Raw genomic sequence first — 21,153 nt, 5'->3', positions numbered from 1 at the left:
GTTTCAGATAGGGAGCCCTGTGAGGGTGACCACACTGAGGCCTAAAACATCTCTTACTGTACATCTCTGCACTATTTATTTACTGCCTGTGTGCACCTTGCACGCCCTGTTACTGTAATGTTAAGTGCACTATATGTTACTATATGTTGCACCGGGGCCATGGAGAAACGTTGTTTCGTCACTCTTTGTACATGTATGAAGCTGCTGATGACAATAAAGTGACCTTGAACCTTGAAAAAGGAGGCTGCCCATGACGAGTTGGGGGGGGGGGGGGTCTATATCGCACAGACATACTACAGAAACTGAGAATGGTATATCTATCTTGATATTTATCTTGTTATCTAGAGAGAAGAGAATAAAAAAAGCACGCCTGTTCTCGACTCCTCTAGTATGTATGTCCAGGAGTTTTGCGTTTTTTGAGTGAGTGGGGATGGGGGAGAGGCAGGTAGGGGGAGGGGAGGGAAGGAGGAGGACAGGGGGTTAAATGGAGGACACTCAGCAGCAGTGCGGACAGAGGGCTGGAAAACCGGACTGTCTGGATCCAGAAAGGGGGTCACCCTGGGCATAGAAATTCTGGGATCCCTGACAAAATGCCACCCTCCCAATTTTATGTGTATTTTTACATATTCAAGAGCCCCTGTAAAGTGCTGGGTCCCCTGAATCTGCCAGGGTATCCACGCCCCTACTGGGCCCTGTCTATAACCCCCATTCAGTTCAAGTCCAGTTTGTGTTCACAACTCTGGTCAGATGAATGTTGGTGAAAGAATGACTCTAGCAGGGGTACAACGTCACCGTTTCTGCAGCTCTAAATAGGCACAGCTCCACAACTCGCCACCGGAGTTTGGGTTACGGCAGCCAGATCAAACAGCTGCCTCACTGACCTCCCGATTACCAAGAAAAACGTACTTCGGTCCCACCAGCAAATCATTTATTTTGTTCGTTCTCAGTTGCCATTGCAAGCCATTGTATTTTACAGCATAGTGATTCACTGGTGCAGATTATTATACTTCAGAATTGTAGCCTACCACTCTAAGTGGATAAACTAAGAAAAGGAGGGTTTCATATTTTTACCTGTAAAATTGTAACAAAGGATTATTCGACTGGATGTGTCTATAACCTAAAACAGCGCCAGGTTATAACCTTAATCTCAATATTTTTCCTACGTTCTTGCAGGCCGTATGTCAGCAATGTAATCTATTAAATCGCTACAGTTATACTAAGCATGCAGTCATGTGAAAAATAAAGTGCATCTTTCTTTCAACTCTAAGGTTTTACGTATCAAGACATAACAAAAAAATTCATCTGGTCCTTAACAGGTCTTAGGTAAATACAACCTATATATAAAAAAATCCAACAAGATTCCGTTCAAAAGCTACAAATTACTTTTGGGTTTATATATTTATATAAAATCATGTAATTATGCGCTCTGGTTTCCTTCCACAGTCCAAAAGCGTGCAGGATAGGTTAATGGGTGAGTCTAAATTGGCCCTGTAGTTGTGTGTGTGTGTGTGTGAGTGTGTGTGCCCTGTGGTGTGTTGGCGACTGCTCAGGGTTGGTTCCCGCCTGTGCACAGGATAGGCTCTGGTCCCCCCCCGCAACCCCTGTTGGGATTAAGTGGTTTCAGGAAATGAATGGATGGATGTAATTATACAGTTTAGAATTTATCAGATTTTATCACAAAATACAACTGACTTCACCCTTCTAAACAAGTGATCTTTCAGATTGTTAGAAGGCACAAAAATAATAAAAGAAAATCATTACAGTTATATTGTACAAGCACACTGGGAAAAATATATAGACCTATATATATATATATTTGGTTAAAAATGTGTGGTTATCTTCAATATAGAACAATATAAAGAATAAAGAAAGGGTATAAAGAATGAATAATAAATTGTCTTCATGGGTGGCGATTTACAGAGAAAGCTTTTCAAGTGCCATACTCTTCAGCAAATCACGTATCGACTTTGTGGATCGGATCCGCGATTTTGTTTCACCTTTGCCATTTTCACTGTCTTTGTTTTTAAGAGTGCGTGTGTTCTGCAGGCGTAAGAACGAATGTGACCGGTCGATTCTGTCTTTGCCGTTTCCATGCAGCAATTACGCCCTTAACAGACAATTATTTCCACATTTGCAGTGATATCGCGCTCCTTCCGTCGCTCTCTCTCGCTCCCTCCTTCCTTCCCTCCCTCAGCCAGGGTTATCACCTGCTTGGAAGGAGTTGCCGCCTACCCCATTTACCAAGATTTCCCTGCCAGGGACTCATCGATTCAAGCTGTTCTCCGCTCACAATTGGTGGGAACGAGTGACGAAAATCCCTGACAGAAGATTTAACAAGATTCCCAAACAATGATGCCAAGTCATTTAGGCCCCAGCAAACATAAAAAACCCCGCAGCTAGAAATAAATGCCACAGACATGGTTAGTTCTCATATGGCCACAGGCACCTGTGACCGCTCTAGTGTAAAGAACATCAAGCGAGATAATCGGTGTAGGTAAGAATCGGTCACATTTACAATAGCATCCAGTTGTGCATGAGGTATGGAAATGGCAGGGGATTGCAGGAGTACAGGGCTGTCAAACTAATTTTCCTGGGAATATTGTGGCTACTATTTCAGTGTGCTGTTTTGTTCAATGAATGCTCCAATGCGTATTGCAGTTACTTGGCTATTTAAGCAGCCAAAACAAAATACAGAAAAAGTTGCCATCATAAACACAAGAGAAAATAAAAATAAACAGACAGTCTGCCCAGGAATTTAATTTGACACCCCTTCGTGCGAAGAAATGTACCCAAGAAATTAGCCATCTCGCCATTCATGTCCCATGACGGCTTAGTGTGCATCTCCCCAATAAAGTTCTCAGCTTATTATCATAACCACCAACGCCGTCTTAAGTTCACTGTCTTTATTTTCATTTGCTTTAGACTTTCACATGATCATGACGTGTGACCTTTTCACAGGGGTATGCTGCTGTCAAAATTGCCACCTCTCCGATCCCGGTTTGCCTGTCATCACAGTGACAAAATGAGACATTTTAACAGACTGACATCGAGCCAATTAAGGCTGTAATGCTGATGGCCAACAAACTGTGAAACCACCACCAGACTGGAACATTATAGACCCAATAATGATCTGGTTCAATATTCTCCAAAAAGGGGAAAACTGACTTTACAGTGATGAAAGTGTCCTAACTTGTCAAGTTCCATATGAAAAACAGGTAAGGCACTTTCTTACAAATGTAATATTAAGATATTAAGCCAGTTCAGCAATCAGACATAAAGTGCAGATTTCCAAGGACTTATACAAATATGCTCTATATATACACATCAGAATCTTTCTCTGTAGGTATTTTTTTTTTCAAAACATTTGCCGTTTTCTAGTGAGCAAATCACAAGCAAAAAACTGTAGTGCACTTTTTGAAAATCATGCGGTATCGCTTACAGATTTGCAGAGGAGGGACAGCACTTACACTGCATGCAAACCTCTAGGTTTACATGCACATTAATTGCACTACAAATGTCGCCCATTTCTGGATGACAGGAATCAACACAGGTTGCACTGTCCTGTTGTTCAATATGCATTATGAATCTTAAATTAGGCTTGATTGATTTGACCTTCTCCTTGCGTGAGACATTCCATATTTAAGAATTTAAAGCCTTTAATCACGTTTGTCCTCCACCACCATCCCGAAAAAGGCGAATCATGACAGATGTCTGCAGTACTGAGGAGCAGCATCTGGGCTTGGGCTCCCAGCTAAGGGGGGGGGGCCTCTATGACACAGCAGCACCCGGTCCCTCAGAAGGGGGCTTAGACGGCTTTCTTGGAGCCGCTCAGGTCCATCAAGATGCTGGGGTTCTCCTCCATGACGCGCACCAGCAGGTTGTCGATGTACTCCTCCAGGGTGCGGATCTTTTTGCTCTGATCAGCCAGCTGGGCTTGCTGCTTGACCAGCAGGGCGATGAGCTCTGACCGGGTGAGCTGGGAATAAGGCCCCTCCTCCTTAGCCTCGGGCTCCTGAGAGGACGGGGCAACAGCAGCAAGGTTGGTGGATTGCAGGGAAACTGGGAACCATCATAGCACCGCCTGCCTTCCAGCAGAACACACATCTCCAAATTACACAAACATATGTTTATGCATCTGTGTGTGTCTCAGTTGTGTGATATGATGCGTGACTCACACCTCAAGCTTCAAAATGTAAACAGAGGATTTTAAAGTGAGTTCAGAAAAAAAAATATGAAGCCTATATGGGTTTGTGGACCTGCATAAAACTAACTAAATGGTAAATGGATTGCATTTATATGGCGCGTTTTTCCACTCCTTCAAGCACTCAAAGAGCTTTACAGTCACACACCGATGGCAGAGGCTGCCATGCAAGGCACCAACCTGCTCACCGGGAGCAATTTGGGGTCAGGAGGAGCCGGGGCCCGAACTGGCAACCCTCTGGTTGCCAAACGGTAGCACTACCTTCTGCGCCACCATCAAAAAAATAAAATACTCACTCACCCACTCACTCCACTCACTCCACTCACTCCACTCACTCCACTCACTCACTCTTTGTTTGTGTGAAACCAAACATTGTTAACCTTATCAGGCTTTTTATGTATTAAGCCAGACATCCTTTGGAAACCTTCTTACAATTAGCTGTAAATGACCTTTCTCCTGATTGGCAGAGATGTCTAGGAGGACCTCATAAGCTCCATGGAGACAAATTAGATCAGCTGTATACAAAAACGACTCCCGGCAGTACCTTTGATTTTTCTGATATTGCAGCCTGCACCCCCACATCGTGCCCAACTGGGGCAACGGCAGCACTGGTGACAGACTGGATCTCTGCAGTCCTCAGGGGCTTCACCGGGTGCCGTCTGTCAGAACAAAAGCTCTTTCAGATCTCCAAAGAAATAGGGGTCAAGGGAGGTACAGTACTTAAGAGGAACAACCTGAAGTGGCTCTGCTGTAGTGCCTTTGAACAAATAATCGACCAGAAGTGCTACATTAAGCCATCCAACTGGATAGAGGGTAGAAAAATGAAGACACTTAATTGTGAGTCTCTGGATAAAGAATTGGCTAACAGCTAAATGTAAATGTACGCATCTTTGTGTGAATCAGTGAGACAGATGGCTCTGAATGCATACAGTCAGGCAGTTTGCATTCAATACATTATACGGAATATATTACGTCAGCCAGCAGATAAAAAGGAACACAAATGATTACGACATAATAGTCGATATTCATCCCTTCATTTTCATTTGCTTTCCATTGTCTGTGGTCTTGGCCTGGGGGGGATCTAGAAATAATTACATTTTGTTTCCACTGGCTTGCTGGGGGGTTTAGGGAGTTGACCTGGAAAAATTGTTCAAATTTGACCACAGAAATGCACCACCGCAAAATTGTTTAGCCTCGTCTCTAATTCAGAGAATTATCCAGTGGATTATGTCAAGAACAAACAAAAGTCTCTTATTAAACACTTATTAAAGTTAATCTTTTCATTTGTTTATCTTCTTGTGTTTGGCACTTGTAGTTTTTTTAAAACTTCTCTTGCGTAATTAAATTACCCAGCCGTATGAATCAATAACATTAGCAATGTCCCTCATCTGTGGTTTGGATTGTTTTATGCTAGCGCACAGTTCAGTGCTTCCTCAAGATGTAAATATTGAAATATCACACATACACACAGTATCTGCTTACCTGTACAGGTGAAGCACCACAAGAATTATTTGTATTCTGTTCAATATGCAAACAGGCAAGATAGACTGAATGTAAACAACCAAAATGTACATGAGAAATCTTCTGACAGAGAAAATAAGCCACTGAGGATAAAGAAGTATTTGAGGAAACCCAAAATCCATCCGAGATCTTTACTTGGCCTTCTGAAACTCAGTGTAAGCTGAAGTCACCCCATCGCCCAAGATTATTTTTAACTCACAAACACACACACATGCCCACAGGCACACGGTATCTGAACAAAGTGGCGTATAGGGTTTTAGATTTCCCAGCAGAGCCTTATTCAAAGCGGAATAAATATTAATGAGAGAATGGCTTTGTTCAGAGGAGTACAGGTAGGTACTCAGTACTGGCTTCTGGACAAAAAAACCTAGTGATGTATTAAAAACCTATGCAGGGGAGAATTTCAGCACAGATCTGATTGCTTCTGAAGGAGTTATTCAAATTTACTTTAGCAGGAATCGACAGTATTTTTTGTTGGGTAATAAAATTTTCACGTTTTACCTTGCATATCCATTACAAGCAATTTCACACGATGAAAGCTTGTTTCATCTAAACTTCTCATGCTTTTTATGATAATCTTTTTAAGAGAAATAATTTGATCATTAAAAAAAAAAAAAAAAATGAAGCTGCACCTCAAAATCTCAATATTCAATATTAAAAATCAAATAAACTGACAGGTAAATGGAAACACTGGATGCTTCCAGAGCATGTTGAAATTTTTGTTTTTTTTTCCCTTAGAAAGGATGCATATCAGAAGAATTACAAAAAATGGGATCAGGAAACTTTCCTGTGGAAACTTGCTTAAGAGAAGGAAAGGCAGAACAAGAAAGAGGGAGAGAAAAAGGCAGGAGTAACAGAAGAGGCCACGGAAGAGCAAATCCTTACTCAGAAAACAAAATGCAAATTCATGGTCTACAGTGCTTGTGACATTGTCCATTACACATGTATATCATTATCTGGTGATTCATCAAATAATTTCTGAGTGGAATGCCCGGCAAGTCAACCGCAGATGAGTGGGGGTGTAATAGATAAACTTTAAATTATGTCTTTAAAACAGTACAGTGACTGGAACTCAAGTTGTCAAACTTTTTGTATTCATACAATCTGCTCTAATGCTTCATGGAATCAGGGAATCTGTCAGAGATTGTGATTTATTCTTACCTGTGTAGAGGTGAGACTGGCCCTCCCTCTTTTTCCCTAGTCCCACCACCTCCATCTATTTTCTGTGCTTTAATCATGTGCGGCTCACAGGACAGAACACTAGCCTGCAGTGCAGACCTCCTACCAGAGGTGGTGCTAGCAGGCCCAGAGCTCTCATGAGAAACAAAGTTAGCAGTTGTGGGGGAAGATGTTGACTTAAAGGAGCCTGAAGCCCACTGCCCTTTGCTGCTTTGAGATGGAGCTTGTTTCTTGTCCAACTCTTGCTTGTTCATTTGTGCAACTTTGGGTGTCACATCTACGCCTGACAAGTTTTCCATGCTGTCTGCATCCCATTCAGGCGTGTCTCCGCTTGCCTCCCTCATGCTCGGGTGTGTCGCTGGTGGTGCAGGTGCATGCTTTTTCTTCCATGACGGGACACTCACACGGTAATCAGTGGCACTTCTGTTCATTGGCACACAAGGCTTTTTCACATCATCAGCTGCACTTTGCGAGCATGTGCAGTGGTCAAAAGATGAACAACTGCGTTGCACTTTGTCAGGCAAATCCTCTTCATCTCTCCTCCCATATCCAGGCAGGACCTTGTTGCCAACATTCTCCTCTGGTTGGTTCACACAGCCTTTGGGTTCGGGGTCCATCAACTTCGCCTTGGTTGTAGATGCTTTGCCCTCTTCTGCTGTTAGAGTCTCTGCTTGAAGAAGACCATCCTCTCTACCTACAATGGTACTACCCTCAGCAGCATTGGGTACTTTCTTTCTGACATCATCAGTAAGCGCCCCGGGAAGACAGCATGCAACGTGTGTCTGTGTTGAGTCTGTTTCCTTCCTGTAGAGAGCTGCTGTCTCTGTAACACTTGTTCCATACTCAAGTATAGTGTCTTCATTCTGACTGTCAGGCCGTCTGTCCACAGAAGTGCAGGGCCCAGTTTCTGAGGACTCTTCCACTGGTTGGGTCTGTGGTGCCAGAGGAGCTCTGCTTGGGGGCTGAGGAGCAGGACGCTTGCCTGCCCATGAACAAGCCATGCCTGTCTCCATGCTGACAGCAGAGCTGCCAGGAGCCAGTGAAGACGTGTTTCCCTGACCAGGACTGGAAAGAGGTGCAGTGACAGAGGCTGTGATGGGGTTCTCAGTCCGGGCCAGATCCAGGCATCCAGGGGGTAGTGGGGCCTGACACTTCTTTTTGGGCTGGACCAAGGACTCCACAGGAATGCCACCAAGTTGACCTGGAAGCTCCTGATTTGGTTTTGTGAGACCCTGACCGCCTTTGAATAATTTGGCAGATGGGGCAGGTACTGAATAAGAGGTGGAACTGAAGGAGATTGGGGGGGACAGGTGGGGGGGGGGCACCAAAAGCTTAAAATCTATCCATCAGAACAAAAAATTCTGCACGATAATTTCAAAGAACACAGAGGTCCACCAGAATCTGGCTGGGCGGGAGACTGACAGTCATTGTTGTTATGACAGTCGTCGTTGTTGTTTTTGACACACACACTCACAGCCAATGAATTTTTAATAGGAGATATACCGGCATTCTCTGTGGCTCTGAGAGCCTCAAAACAAAGACCTGCAATGGATCCTTTGAGGAACCTGACTGCTACTCTCTTCGTCAGATAGAGGTACAGTATGACCCATCCCTCCCGTGACCCTGCCAGACTCGGTGGACTCACACACAAGCACACATGCACGCTACGTGCATGGTGCATATATTCCTGTCATTGTGGGGACTCACCATTAATTTCTATGGGCATAACCCTAATCCTAACCATGATAACCCCAACCTCCACCCAGCCCCAACCTTAACCATAAGTAACTAAACAAAAGGCAAGACTTCTGCCTTTTTAGTTATTTGACTTCAGTCATAGATTTTTGTAAAATTGGGTTTCCCTTTATGGGGACTTAAAAAATGTCCCCACAATGTAACATATACATACCCACCCCCCCCCCCCCACCCCCCACCCCCCACCCCACATACACACACCTGTAAGTAATAGCTGTGGATTGTTATGGCCTTAAGCAGGGGGTGACGGGGACAGGGATTAGGTGGAGGTTTGGGCTACAGTCCACCACAAAGAAGTGAGACATTGGGTTTGATGCACACAAGGAAGATTAAAAAAAAAGAAGTCAGTGCTTAGATAAAGGGCTGTCATTAACCACCCACCCCCTGCCCCCCCGAGTGCAGCCACTGACATAGCAAAGAGAAGGGCTTTGACACTGCATAATTCAATTAAGGACCAATGTTTTTTTTTTTTTTTTTTTTTTTTTTTAAGAAAGAAGAATCTGAAAAGCTGAATATAATCTAGCAAACCACACAGTGTCCACCTCAAACATACTCTTCACACCTTAGTGTCCCCCCCCCCCCCCCCTCCCCCATTTCCTCATAACCCTCTTCGGGGTGATCTGTGTACCACGGGAAGCAGATGGATGTGTGAGTTACGCATGCACACCAGCACAGATACTAACGCCAAGAGGCTCCTGCATGACTGGTACAGATTTAAGAGCAGAAGGTAATGGAAATGTAAGAAGGCACAAGGAACAGCAGCTCGTTGGGAGAACCTGCGTGGGCGTGGGGTGATTAGCTCGTTTTAATAATAATTAACTGTGATGAAGACTGGATGTTAATAGATGGCTGAATGGTTGGTGGTTGATTGTGATTAGTCTCTGTTACTCACTGCTGATGGGAACTTTGCAGTAACATTAGCACTGGGCCTTGAGACAGGACCCCCCCCCCCCTTCCCCCAGAAGCAGGTGCTGCTGCTGAGTCACTCACCTGGGCTTGACAGCAGACACTCTGGTCAAGCGGCTGGGTCGGCCACTGGAGATTACATTGGGCTCGTCTAGGATGCTTTCTTCAAAAGGGCTGGAGCTGTTTGTGTCATCAAAGGGGTTTGAGCTGTACACCTCCTGAGTTTCTTTACCTGGTCTCTGTTCTACCTTTGTGTTCACCTCTTGACTTATTTTCTCCTGATTCCTTTTTCCTTGTTCTTCCTGCCTCTTCCTCTCCTTCTCTTGTTCTTCCTGTCGCTTCCTCTCCCTCTCCTGATCCTCCTGCATCTTCCTCTCCTTCTCGTGCTCTTCCTGCTTTTTTCTTTCCCTTTCCTGATCCTCTACCTTCTTTTTATCCAGTTCTTCCTGCCTCTTCCTCTCCCTCTCCTGCTCCTCCAGCCTGTTCCTCTCCCTCTCTTGCTCTTCCTGCTTTTTTCTTTCCCTCTCCCGTTCCTCTACCTTCTTTTTATCCAGTTCTTCCTGCCTCTTCCTCTCCCTCTCCTGCTCCTCCAGCCTCTTCCTCTCTTGCTCTTCCTGCTTTTTTCTTTCCCTCTCCCGTTCCTCTACCTTCTTTTTCTCCAGTTCCTCCTGCCTCTTCTTCTCCCTCTCCTGCTCCTCCAGCCTCTTCCTCTCCCTTTCTTGTTCTTCCTGCCTTTTTCTTTCCCTCTCCCGTTCCTCTACCTTCTTTTTCTCCAGTTCTTCCTGCCTCTTCTTCTCCCTTTCCTGCTCCTCCTGCTTCTTCCTTTCTCTCTCCAGTTCCTCCTGTCTCTTCCTCTCCCTTTCCTGCTCCTCCTGCCTCTTCCTCTCCCTTTCCTGCTCCTCCTGCCTCTTTCTCTCCCTCTCCCGCTCCTCCTGCTTCTTCCTCTCTTTCTCTTGCTCTTCCTGCCTCTTCCCCTCCCTCTCCTGTTCCTCCTGCTTCTTCCTTTCTTGCTCCACCTTCTCTGGCTTCATCTTCTCAAAGCCCTTGAATATGTCTGCAGAGCTGCCAGTATCATCTCCCTTTCCAACTCGGTGCAGATTCTCAGTAGAACCACGTGGAGAGCCGGAGAGACTGAGGGCTGACCCCGTGTGACTCGGCTTGGCCTGGGGCTCCTCATTGTACACGTGGCTTCCGTTGATGCAGATGGTGACTTGCTCTGCAGGGGCCTGTTTATGTTGCCCCAGCAGCGAGAGGGGGCCGTGGCTCACTTTGCTGTCGGAGCTCCCTGAACGCTTGTGGGTCAGGAACCCAAATATCTTCTTACCTAGTAGGAATTAAACAAAAACACTCAAAGTCACAATTTAGCTTCTTCTCAAAACGTCTACAGCTCGGGGATTCCCTCCATGTTTGTAGGGGTTTCCATCTATCCAGCAATGTAGTTCTGAAAAAAAGGCAACTAATTCATGCCTAGAGGATGTGTGGACCCACCTTGGATGACTGCTACGCTAAATCGATAAGCATAATTCTGAAAATTTATGGATGGAATTCTACCATTGAACCATCTTTTCCATTCTGGAAGCAATTCTTGTAAATACTACATTGCCCACTTACCATCACTAGGGTCCTGATGGTCCTTGCTGGTGGTGTCCCACTCGGAGCCAGAGCCCAGCTGAGACATCGACTGGGATATATTGCGCTGAAGATTCGTCTTGGGGGTCAGGAGTGACAGCGATGACTTCTGGGTTCCGGTTTTGGCATCATCCTCATTGCCCTCCTCTCCCTCGCTGTCGGTCAGGCCCTGGCTGACCGACGGCACGATGGCAGAGATGGAGTCGGAGTGCCCCTCCCTGTGCTTGCCCCGTAGCTTGTCCTTGAGCTTGCCCATGCGCGAGCGAGGCTTGTCCTGTGCTGACAGGTCATACATGCTGGCCGTCATGTTGCTCCTCAGGAACTGGATGTCCAGCTGAACTTCACCGCGCTCCTTGTCCTGCTTGCCTGACTTGTTCAGGAGCTTGTACCAGCTGTTAGGAGAAAGGGGGCCTCGTCACACACAGCAAGCAGCTCTGGCTCCCTGCTGGGTATGGGGTCACAACCCATGAACATCCGTTTTCTCTATTAAAATATCACATGCCACATGGCTCGCAATGCTTCTAAATTCCTGGTAGCCCTTTGGACAGGCATTCTACAGATTTTGGTAGAGAATTAAATGAATTTTGATGAGCCCAATTTTAAAAAACAAGCAATTTTTATGTGTGTGTGTAATATATAATATTACACATTACATATTTTATATATATAGACACACACACACACAATCACAATATAGACATAAGTATCAGGACTGAATCATTGAATTCAGGTGTTTGATTCAGACCCATTGCCACAAATCAAGCACTTAGCCATGCAGTCAAGTTTACAAACATTTGTGAAAGAATGGGTCATTCTGAAGAGCTCAGTGAATTCAAGCGAATTCATAGGACTCCACCTTTGAAATAAATCAGCTTGTGAAATTTCTGCCCTGCTAGATATTCCATGGTCAACTGTAAGTGGTATTATTGCAAAGTGGAAGCATTTAGGAACAACAGAAACTCAGCCATGAAGTGGCAGACCATGTAAAGTAACAGGTGACTGGATAACTGCAGAGTTCCAAACTTCCTCTGGCATTAACCACAGCACAAAAATTGCACCGGGAGCTTCATGGAATGGGCTTCCATGGTTGAGCAGCTGCATGCAAGCCTCACATCACCAAACACAATGGCAAGTGTTGGATGGAGTGGTGTAAAGTACTTTGCCACCGGACAAGCAGTGGAAACATGTTCTGTGGAAGAACGAATCACACTTCTCTGTGTGACGGTCTGATGGACGAGTCTGGGTTTGGCGGATGCCAGGAGAATGTTATCTGCCTGACTGCATTGTGCCAACTACAAAGTTTGGTAGAGGAGGAATAATGGTATGGGGTTTTTCAGGGGTTGGGCTGGGCCTCTTAGTTCCAGTGGAGGGATCTCTCAATGCATCAACATACCAAGATATTTTGGGCAATTCTATGCTTCCAACTTTGTGGGAACAGTTTGAGGAAGGCCCTTTTCCATTCCAGCATGACTGTGCCCCAGTGCACAAAGCAAAGTCCATAAAGACATGGTTGGGTGAGTTTGGTGTAGAAGAACTTCACTGGCCTGCACAGAGCCCTGACCTCAACCCCATCAAACACCTTTGGGATGAATTAGAATGGAGATTGCGAGCCAGGCCTTCATGTCCATCATCAGTGCCTGATTGTATAAATGCTCTTCTGAATGAATGGGCAAAAATTTTGCTTGGAATGACCAGGATTTATACTTAACATTTTTTATGATAGGAGCCATCAGGTGCATCCTTTGCAGAGTGCGAAAAGAAGGACGCATTTCTAGACTGCATTTGAAGGAGTCTTCGAAATGGGACAGCCTTGTCGCACCGCTGTGATGCATTCCGTCTTTGAATGCAGCCTTAAATGGATGAAGCCCCTGAATTCAAACCCTGTCTGTGTAAAATAACAAAGAAGTGATGTGAAATGGGCCAAGCTTTTGTCTGAGCAGCATCAGGGACAACTATGATTTTTTTTCAATGGGAAAAATAACGATGCATCTATTCATAAGCGATCAATTTCAGAGAGGAAAGCAGCACTTAAGTCACGTGAATAGAGGTCATTCTTCACAATATTGGTCTTCATAAAATTCCCTCTCGATTGAACCCAAAATTCTTTCCTGACTTCATGCACCCAGTAGTAACAAACATTATATGTACTGTTTCTTTTGCATGCAAACGTTTTTACTTGTGCACAGGTGTGTCTGCGTCACTCTATAATTCCCACCAAATCCAAAAGTCGGAAATGAGTAGGAGAAAATGTAATGCTACCAAGTGGACCAATCACAGTTCTTGTGTTCTGTCTAGGTTTTGATTCGCCACGGGAATGACGGTCCAATACCTCCGAAAAATGGTTTTAACAGGTTTTTCTTTATATATATCGCACAGAGGAAAAGATACACGTCACGGGAAACGGGAAAAGAGCAAGTTGGGCACAGGGCGCCACCAAAGGAAAGAATAGAATAAAACAAAACAACCCTACCAGTTAATGGAACTAAACCCTTTCAATGAAAACAAAAAAACAAAATCTATCTGTTCTATATCTATAAAACAAAAACCTACAGTGGTTAGTGGCGGCCCCTAAGCCACTGTCCCTGACATAGTTCTGCACACCGATTATGAACAGATAAAACAGCCACAAAACCAAAACCTCATATGCAGCCCCACGACCCAACGCGACCGAATGAACAGGGGTGAGCAGTACAATATACATGAGAGAAACGACAACCGGTATAGGGAAACGCAGCACTGAATATCACATAGCAACCCTCGACCCAGAGAGAATCTCTCGAAAGGCGCTGCAGCTCGGACTTTTAAAGCCTGGGTAACCCGGACGTAACAACGACGTGTAGTTACATTTTTGTGGAGGTGCATGTCAGACTATAGTGTAGGGTACAGTGTAGCTCACTGATTTCCAAAACTGTCTTGTTCTTTTCTTGTAACCCTTCTAATTTTCGGACAACAATTGTGAAGTACTCTTGGTTTACACCAAATAAAGAGACTTTCTTGAAACCTTATTGTGATTTGACATTACATTGTTAAAAAAATATATAGATTTTCATATTACTCTTAACATCATGTTTCACATTTTTAAAAATTAATTTGCTTTAAGTAGTTAGCTACTTTTTCTCTGTAGCTTGTAGTGCGAAAAGCTACCATTTAAAAGTAGAATCCCCAACATGGCTGGCTGGTTATCTCTCTGAACTAATCATTTCTCATTCTGCACTCAGAACATTTTTGTGTAAGTAAAACTCCCACAAGCTACAGGGTAGGGCAGGGTTCCCAAATTTTGGTCCTGCAGGGCCAGAATCCAGCACAATTTGCAGATTTCCCAGTTCAAACACACCTACTAATTCTTGTAATTAGCTGATTAAGATATGCTTGTGCAGGGAAATCTGCAGACTGTGTTGGATTGTGGCCCTACAGGACCGGAGGTGGGAAACCCTGGCGGGTTAGTGGATACCCGTCGATTCTGCAAACAGTAACATAAGCTTCCTAGCAAACCATCACCATGGTCAACGGCTTGTTCATTCGGTGGTCAACGTTTTTCCTCCAAACAGCAAGTCAAAGAGCAGAAAATGTAAACAGAAGGGGGTGTTTACTTTTACTTAGAGGGTGATTTCTGACAGCCCATAAGTTGGGGTGGTGTTACATTCTGGTAGCCCGACAGGGAAACTTCCGGGAGGTCGGGCTGGCATATGCAACTACATGAGTAAAAAAAACGATCAGTCTTTGGTTTGACTGTGAATGTCCTTCAAGAACATCAAAGAAAAACTTCTACATGCAGAAGTATAACAAAATACATTAGAGGGCGCTGTGTGACTCAGTGGGTCAGGACTGCCCAGGTCAGAGGTTCAAAACCCATAACCAGCAAACTGATGCTGCCATTTGGGCCTAAAACAAGTCCCTTAACCCCCAGCTCCAGTGGTGCTGCATGCTAGCTGACCCTGCACTGTAACCCCCAAACTTACTCTCACCTGCATATGTGTCTGTCTCATGGAGAGCGGGATAGATGAGGATGAATACAGTATCTCTATTCTATTACTTATTTCATGTTATTCAAAGGAGAATTTATGTATTTATGTAGCTGGAACTCAATAACACTACAGAAAACCCTGACAACCTTCATGCACTTAACTACTCCACCCCCTAGTGACATTTAACAGGAATGTTTCCCTATTCATGTAAACAATTGGTTTAACACAGGTTACAACATGTCTGCCTTTTTCCCTGTTGCTCACGTGCCAACGATCATCACAGACCTGAACAAACTTGTTGTGTAGCTCACTTTGGTGAACAAAAAGGTGAGTGAAGAGGTGTTACCCTGAACACAGGGACTGGTGCATATTTGGGCAACAGTCTAAAACACCCAGTCAGGCAGAGCCTCCTAAACAACCTTGCGTGGCTTTCTGGGGCTGTTACCAACTTATTCTTTTGGGTTGGCTTATAAAAAAAAAATAAAAACACCCAACGACTAACAGAAATTGCAACAGAAGCATTCCAGAAACAGACAGGCAAAAACACGAGCCAGCCCCGTCTGATGCCAGGAGGACCCGAGATAGGAATGTCAGGGCCACTGTGAGAGAAGGTCATAACAACAGCGTGCAGGTCTGGCCGTAGTACTGCCATCAGCAACCGGAAATGAACCGGCCTTCAAACAGGGGGTCAAAAAGAGACAGAGGCCGAGAATAAACAGGGGGGGGGGGTCACGGGATTCTTGCTAATCTTATTCACCTTAAGGTTCAACTATGCTGCTTCAGCACATTTGAGCAGAGGGCAGGAAGAAGACAAATTTCCGTCTGTAACCCTTTCCTGTTCAAGAACAGTCGTGGTGTTTTACAAACAAGTGTCCTTCTAGAATACAGTAAATATGAAACATTCATTGGTGTTTGTGTAAACGTTCCATTTTACAGCACCTACAGCAAAAGGAGAGCACTTAAACACCCCCAAAGATTCTTACTACTAATTATTTCGGTTGATCCCTGGTGAAGAACTGTTTCACAATGAGAGGTGAACAAAAACTGAGGACTTAAATCCGTTTTCTTTTGCAAGTCTCTGTATGTCCACTTATGTTGTTCTTCCTAAATGTCACTATCATTTTCCCCACCCATCGCTCCAGAGAGACACACTCACGGCACTTCGCTCCAGACCGATTAACGGCGCTGAGATCCCCAAGCACTTTCTCTGTGACCTGATCACACGCTTCAGAGCGATTGAAGTGATCCTTTGGATTCCAGCCCCATATCAGTCGCACGAACTGATCTCTAATCCAGCTCCCAGCTATTATAGTCATTTCAGAGAGAAAGAAAAAAGGCCTGGACTATTTCTACGATGACAATTCAACGTGGGATAGAGTGTCTGATGAAAACATGGTTGCATAAATTCCACGTGTGTTTTTGTACACCTGTACATTCATTAGTCAGATTAACTGTAGGTTCCATTCTGTATCTGTCCATGTAAAAGACAACAACTTAATGGCAAGATAAGGGGATGTTTAAAGGGGCAAAAGAGCTAGTCTATGGAGGCTTTTGGGTACAATGAAACAACAGTTCCTTGGGTATCCATGTTCTATAACCATGGCAACCATTTATTTGACCTCTGTAAGTTACAATCAACAGCAGGATGTTTTCATTAAATCGCTCTCATTCCGGGTGACGTGAGCAACCCCCCTGCTTCTGAATTCAGCCGCTAATTGGGTGTGTCGATAAAGGAGGGGGCTTCTGCAGGCAAAGATACACTGTCACACCTGCGCACGTGTGAGACAAACCCATCACACTCGACAGAAGGGAAACAGTGCAGCATTATGGGTTGACCTAGAAAAGAGGAAGGAGGAGGAGGAAGTGGAGATTGTGACACACACACATTCACACACACACACACACACACACACACAAAGCGTGACATTTATTTTCATGATGACTTGTCATCCGCTCTCCCTTTGCTTTTAATTCATAACCACTCTCCTCCAACACATAAGAAAATGTGTTTAGAAATTTTACAGAGTATTTAAAGTTGATCAAAGTAAGACCACGACAGGTTTGGTTTTTTTCCACGAGGTACCATCTTTCACATATTCTTGCAGTTAATTAAACGTCTACAGACGGAGTATTTTTTTTGGATCACAGAGGTCTTCTGGCAGAAAACGGAAAGCAGGCCAACTGACCTGGACAAGAGAGATAGTATTTCTGCTCTTGCCTTCTTTGAGCTCCCCTCCCCAAACACACAACACCCACTTCCCACTAGCCAGCTCATTGTGTCAGTCAGAAGGCCTCAGTACAACCAGGCTGACGCAACATTCATTTATCATGAAACGGCAGCCAAACCCTGCATGTAACCACATTTGAGGAGCTATACTCAATCCAAAGTGAAATATCTATTATTTAATTATCTTTGATGCTGCACTATTCTCATACACTTCTGAATAACAACGTTAATAACAGCAATTACAATGGCGAAAATACAACTAATAACCTTCCCTAGGGTTCCCTAATAGGTGGCCAGTTCTGCAAATTTTAGGGTCAACATCCCTCACAGACTGGCAAATTTTATGACAGTGGCCATTGGCTATGTGTGGCTGATAAAATTTGGTCCTCTGGGAAAAATAACTGCGGACTCCTGAATATATGCTATAATTATACAAGTGTAGGCAGATACTGTAACTGAAACATTTCTAGGACTTGTGCTGGAAAGCTCTTTACAGTAGTTGCTGTTTCAGTTCCTTAATCCCTCTGCTACCTGTGACCATCAAAGTGTCACAGAAAACAAACAATGAGCCAAGCCAGCGTCACTTCTGAGCATAGCTGCATGTGGGCGAGCACATGCCTGGCCGGATGGGAGGGGGATCGACTGGTCACATGGGGTGTGCGTGTCTTCAAAGCCTTCTGATTATTCTGGAGAAAGAGGGAAAAATTAGCTCATGGGAGTTTCACTTACATAAAATGTTCTGAGGGCAGAACGAAAAATGACTGGTTCAGAGAGATAACCAATCACGTTGTAGAGGAGGTGGGTCCAAGCAACTAGAGGAGGGAGACCTGCCAATCAGGTGTCTTGGTCTCGCCTCTTCTAGTTGCTTGCTAACCTCCAACTTTCCATGGGCAGGAACCAGAAATGCTAATAAAACAACGGACCTCAGAGAAACATTCGTCCCTGGCTAACAGAGAGGAATATATAGCATGATGGCCCTGGAACGGAAGCTACACAGACAGAAATGAGCGATGTCTTCTAACCTCAGTTCATACAAAAATAACGCTTCAGGCAATTATACATTCCCCTAGTAGCTCATTGGAGTTGAACAGTTTGGCTAGTAGAACCACAGCAGATATGCTTGCAAGACTATAAAATGAAACATTTGGGGGATTCACCTGGTTTGTTAAAGGCTGCGCCACCTGCAGGCCAACTGGTAACAGTGTTTGGAAACTCCACATTAAGTTCTCTTGGCTGGGAACACAGTGGTACGTCTGTGCACCAACCATAGCTAGGTTTTCCTCACTCACTGCCAACTAATTTGTGTGCTCTTTTTTGTTCTTCTTCTATGCTTTAGATTTTTTTGTGGCTCCTAGAGGAAAAACTAGCTAATGTTACAGTTTAACAGGCATTTTAACCTCAGAACGCTACCGATGTACAGAAGGCCCAACAGATCCCGTGCTGAGAGAGCAGCTGGTATCAGAGCATAAAATGTTACAAACCAAAACATCTGAGTAATGGAACGGGAATGTGAAGCGAATCAGTGGCTCTGAGGAGGCCCTGTCACATGGTCACAGCACTGGAGGTGGGTACAAGGAGGTCCTTGAGACTAAGGTGGAAGCAGCTTGATTTACATTAATCTACAAGGTCGAGTTTCAAAGGAGATCAGTTTACACATAATGGGAACTACTGTGGGTACACAGACGTACCAAGGACATGCACACATGCTCAGGCATGGGCCTAATCACACAGCCAAAGGCAACACACACACACAAACACAAGCTAACCAGCAGGCTATGCAACTGCAGTAGGGTTACAACACCATGTTAAGTAAGACTTAATAACAGGATGGGAATTAGTCATATACTGGAGAGCAAATTGAAATCTATTACTAATAAATCGCAATGCCAACACTGAAGCTGCTAAGGAAGGAGTAACCAAACTAAAGAAATCTACGTTTTCACTAAATAAAAGTCACTCTACACTGAGTATTACACAGGTGTTTCAAGACACATCAGCCTGTTTGATACTGTTACGCAGTGAGCCAATCAAAATGGACATTCAAAAAATACTACCCCTTCCCTCCCTCCTACACACACACACACACACACCCCTGACTCAGAATGACGTTCTCGTTCGGAAGGCTTTCCACTGGCCAACGCCCCCAGCGGTTACCGACTGCCCCTCAGGCCTTTCTGAAAAACAGCTTTGTAGAAATGTGCGCTTGGCAACTTCCGTTTACGAGCATTCGCTTATTTTTAGGAAAGTTGATAGGTTCAAAATAACAACACTAATAATAAACAGAGCAGCTCCTGCGGTTATACCGTAACGTGGAAGGACGCGGGGGGTGGGGGGTACCAGTTAAATTCACCTAGTTTGTAGACCAAATCCACGATTCCCAGACAGGATCCGTAGGTGTGACGGTCCTTGTAGGGGCAGGTAGAGCAAACGGCATTTTGCCCGTGTGTGTGGCAGTTTGTCAGTGACTACTGCTGGACCCCTGTGACCTAGTTACATTAAAAGTAGTTTTGTCTGGACATTGGAATAATTACTGAGTGTGATCAGCCATAACATGAAATAACAAAAACACGCTGTACCCAGAGGACATTTTAAACTTGAACAAAACTTGAACAAAACTTTTCATGTGTCAGCCTTATCTTCTCACAAAGCCCCTTCATTTAACATTCGATTTGATACCTTGCGGAAAAAAGCAAGCAGGGAGTTGTCACGGTAAGAAGCCACTCACTCGGTTTTGTTGCGGGATTTGTTCGCTTGCAGCTGCACCAGGTCGATGATGGCTTGTCCCAGCATCTTGTCCATGCCCATGAGAGCACGGTGCATCACCTGCACGTACAGCGTGCTGCGATCGGCGCTTCCCTGCTGGAAGAGCGGCAGGTCGAAGGTGGCCTCCTCCTTCCACATGGGTGTCACGCTCTTCTCGGCCACGGACGTGGAGAATTTGTCCTTGGCCACCTGCATGATGGCGTATGCGTCGTTGGTGCCATTCTTGCCCTTGAGCCTCAGATCCTTTGCCTGTAGCACCGTCACCTTCACGCTTGTGGGGTACCACTGCTGACTCTGCTCCGCCAAAGACATTGGTGCTTCTCTGCAAGCTTGGGGGCACCTCTGCTCAGAAAAGCTCCTGCTTCGGTGCAAAGAATTTCACAAGACTGGACACGTCCCCCGTTTCGCCGCAGGCACTTTAATAAACTGTATACTAACCCAAAAATCGAATAAAAATATACACCAATATGTCGTATTGGTATATACACCGATATAGCCCTATATTAGATAAATTACGGTCGATCGATTACACTAAAGAAATATTTTGTTATTGATGTTCTCACCTACACATTAAAAATCAATTTTCACACATAAAATAGATCAATAACACATTGTTTATATTGCGCTAAATTGATTTCACAGTTCTGGTATTAGATACTTGTCAGGTGTTGTATATTTCCTGTAAAGTGCCAGTTCGACCGAATCCATTAAAAGACTTAAACTTCAGCAGGATCCTGTGATGTATGGAAGAAAGTTTCCTGTTTCTCCGTTTTCTCGGGCGGTAACGGAACAGCCTAAAAAGATCCCGATCTGCTGGATATCCCACCCGTCGAATTAACATCCACTTTTTTCGACCCACCAGTAGCCAGACAATGTGTCCGCAAACAAAGTATCCAGTTCCCGACTCGACTATGTTACAATACGTTTTGTCCCGCGAAGTTTTCCTACTCGTTAGGTGTTAATGATCTCAAGACACTCCACCTCTGCTTCCTTCCACGAAACAGACC

The 21,153-nt window shown here is 44.6% G+C and overlaps 1 protein-coding gene across 2 annotated transcripts; it reads right to left on the bottom strand.

The window, feature by feature from the left end:
* Window positions 1-2,888: 2,888 nt before the first annotated feature.
* On the bottom strand, window positions 2,889-21,153 carry rab11fip1b (RAB11 family interacting protein 1 (class I) b). 2 transcript variants are annotated; one of them, XM_023838045.2, is made up of 6 exons: window positions 20,109-21,153; window positions 11,174-11,583; window positions 9,647-10,886; window positions 6,884-8,188; window positions 4,746-4,860; window positions 2,889-4,012 (listed from the first exon to the last, which is right to left on the bottom strand). In XM_023838045.2, the coding sequence occupies exons 1-6, from the start codon at window positions 20,456-20,458 to the stop codon at window positions 3,806-3,808; spliced, it is 3,627 nt and encodes a 1,208-aa protein (XP_023693813.2). In that variant the 5' UTR covers window positions 20,459-21,153; the 3' UTR covers window positions 2,889-3,805. The 2 variants fall into 2 exon arrangements, with proteins under 2 accessions (XP_023693813.2, XP_023693814.2); XM_023838046.2 differs by lacking the exon at window positions 6,884-8,188 and having other exon boundaries at window positions 20,109-21,145.

Source organism: Paramormyrops kingsleyae, chromosome 7 (assembly GCF_048594095.1).
Source record: "Paramormyrops kingsleyae isolate MSU_618 chromosome 7, PKINGS_0.4, whole genome shotgun sequence".
In the NCBI taxonomy this organism is placed as follows: Eukaryota; Metazoa; Chordata; class Actinopteri; order Osteoglossiformes; family Mormyridae; genus Paramormyrops; species Paramormyrops kingsleyae.
This window is presented reverse-complemented; position numbering and strand designations above follow the sequence as displayed.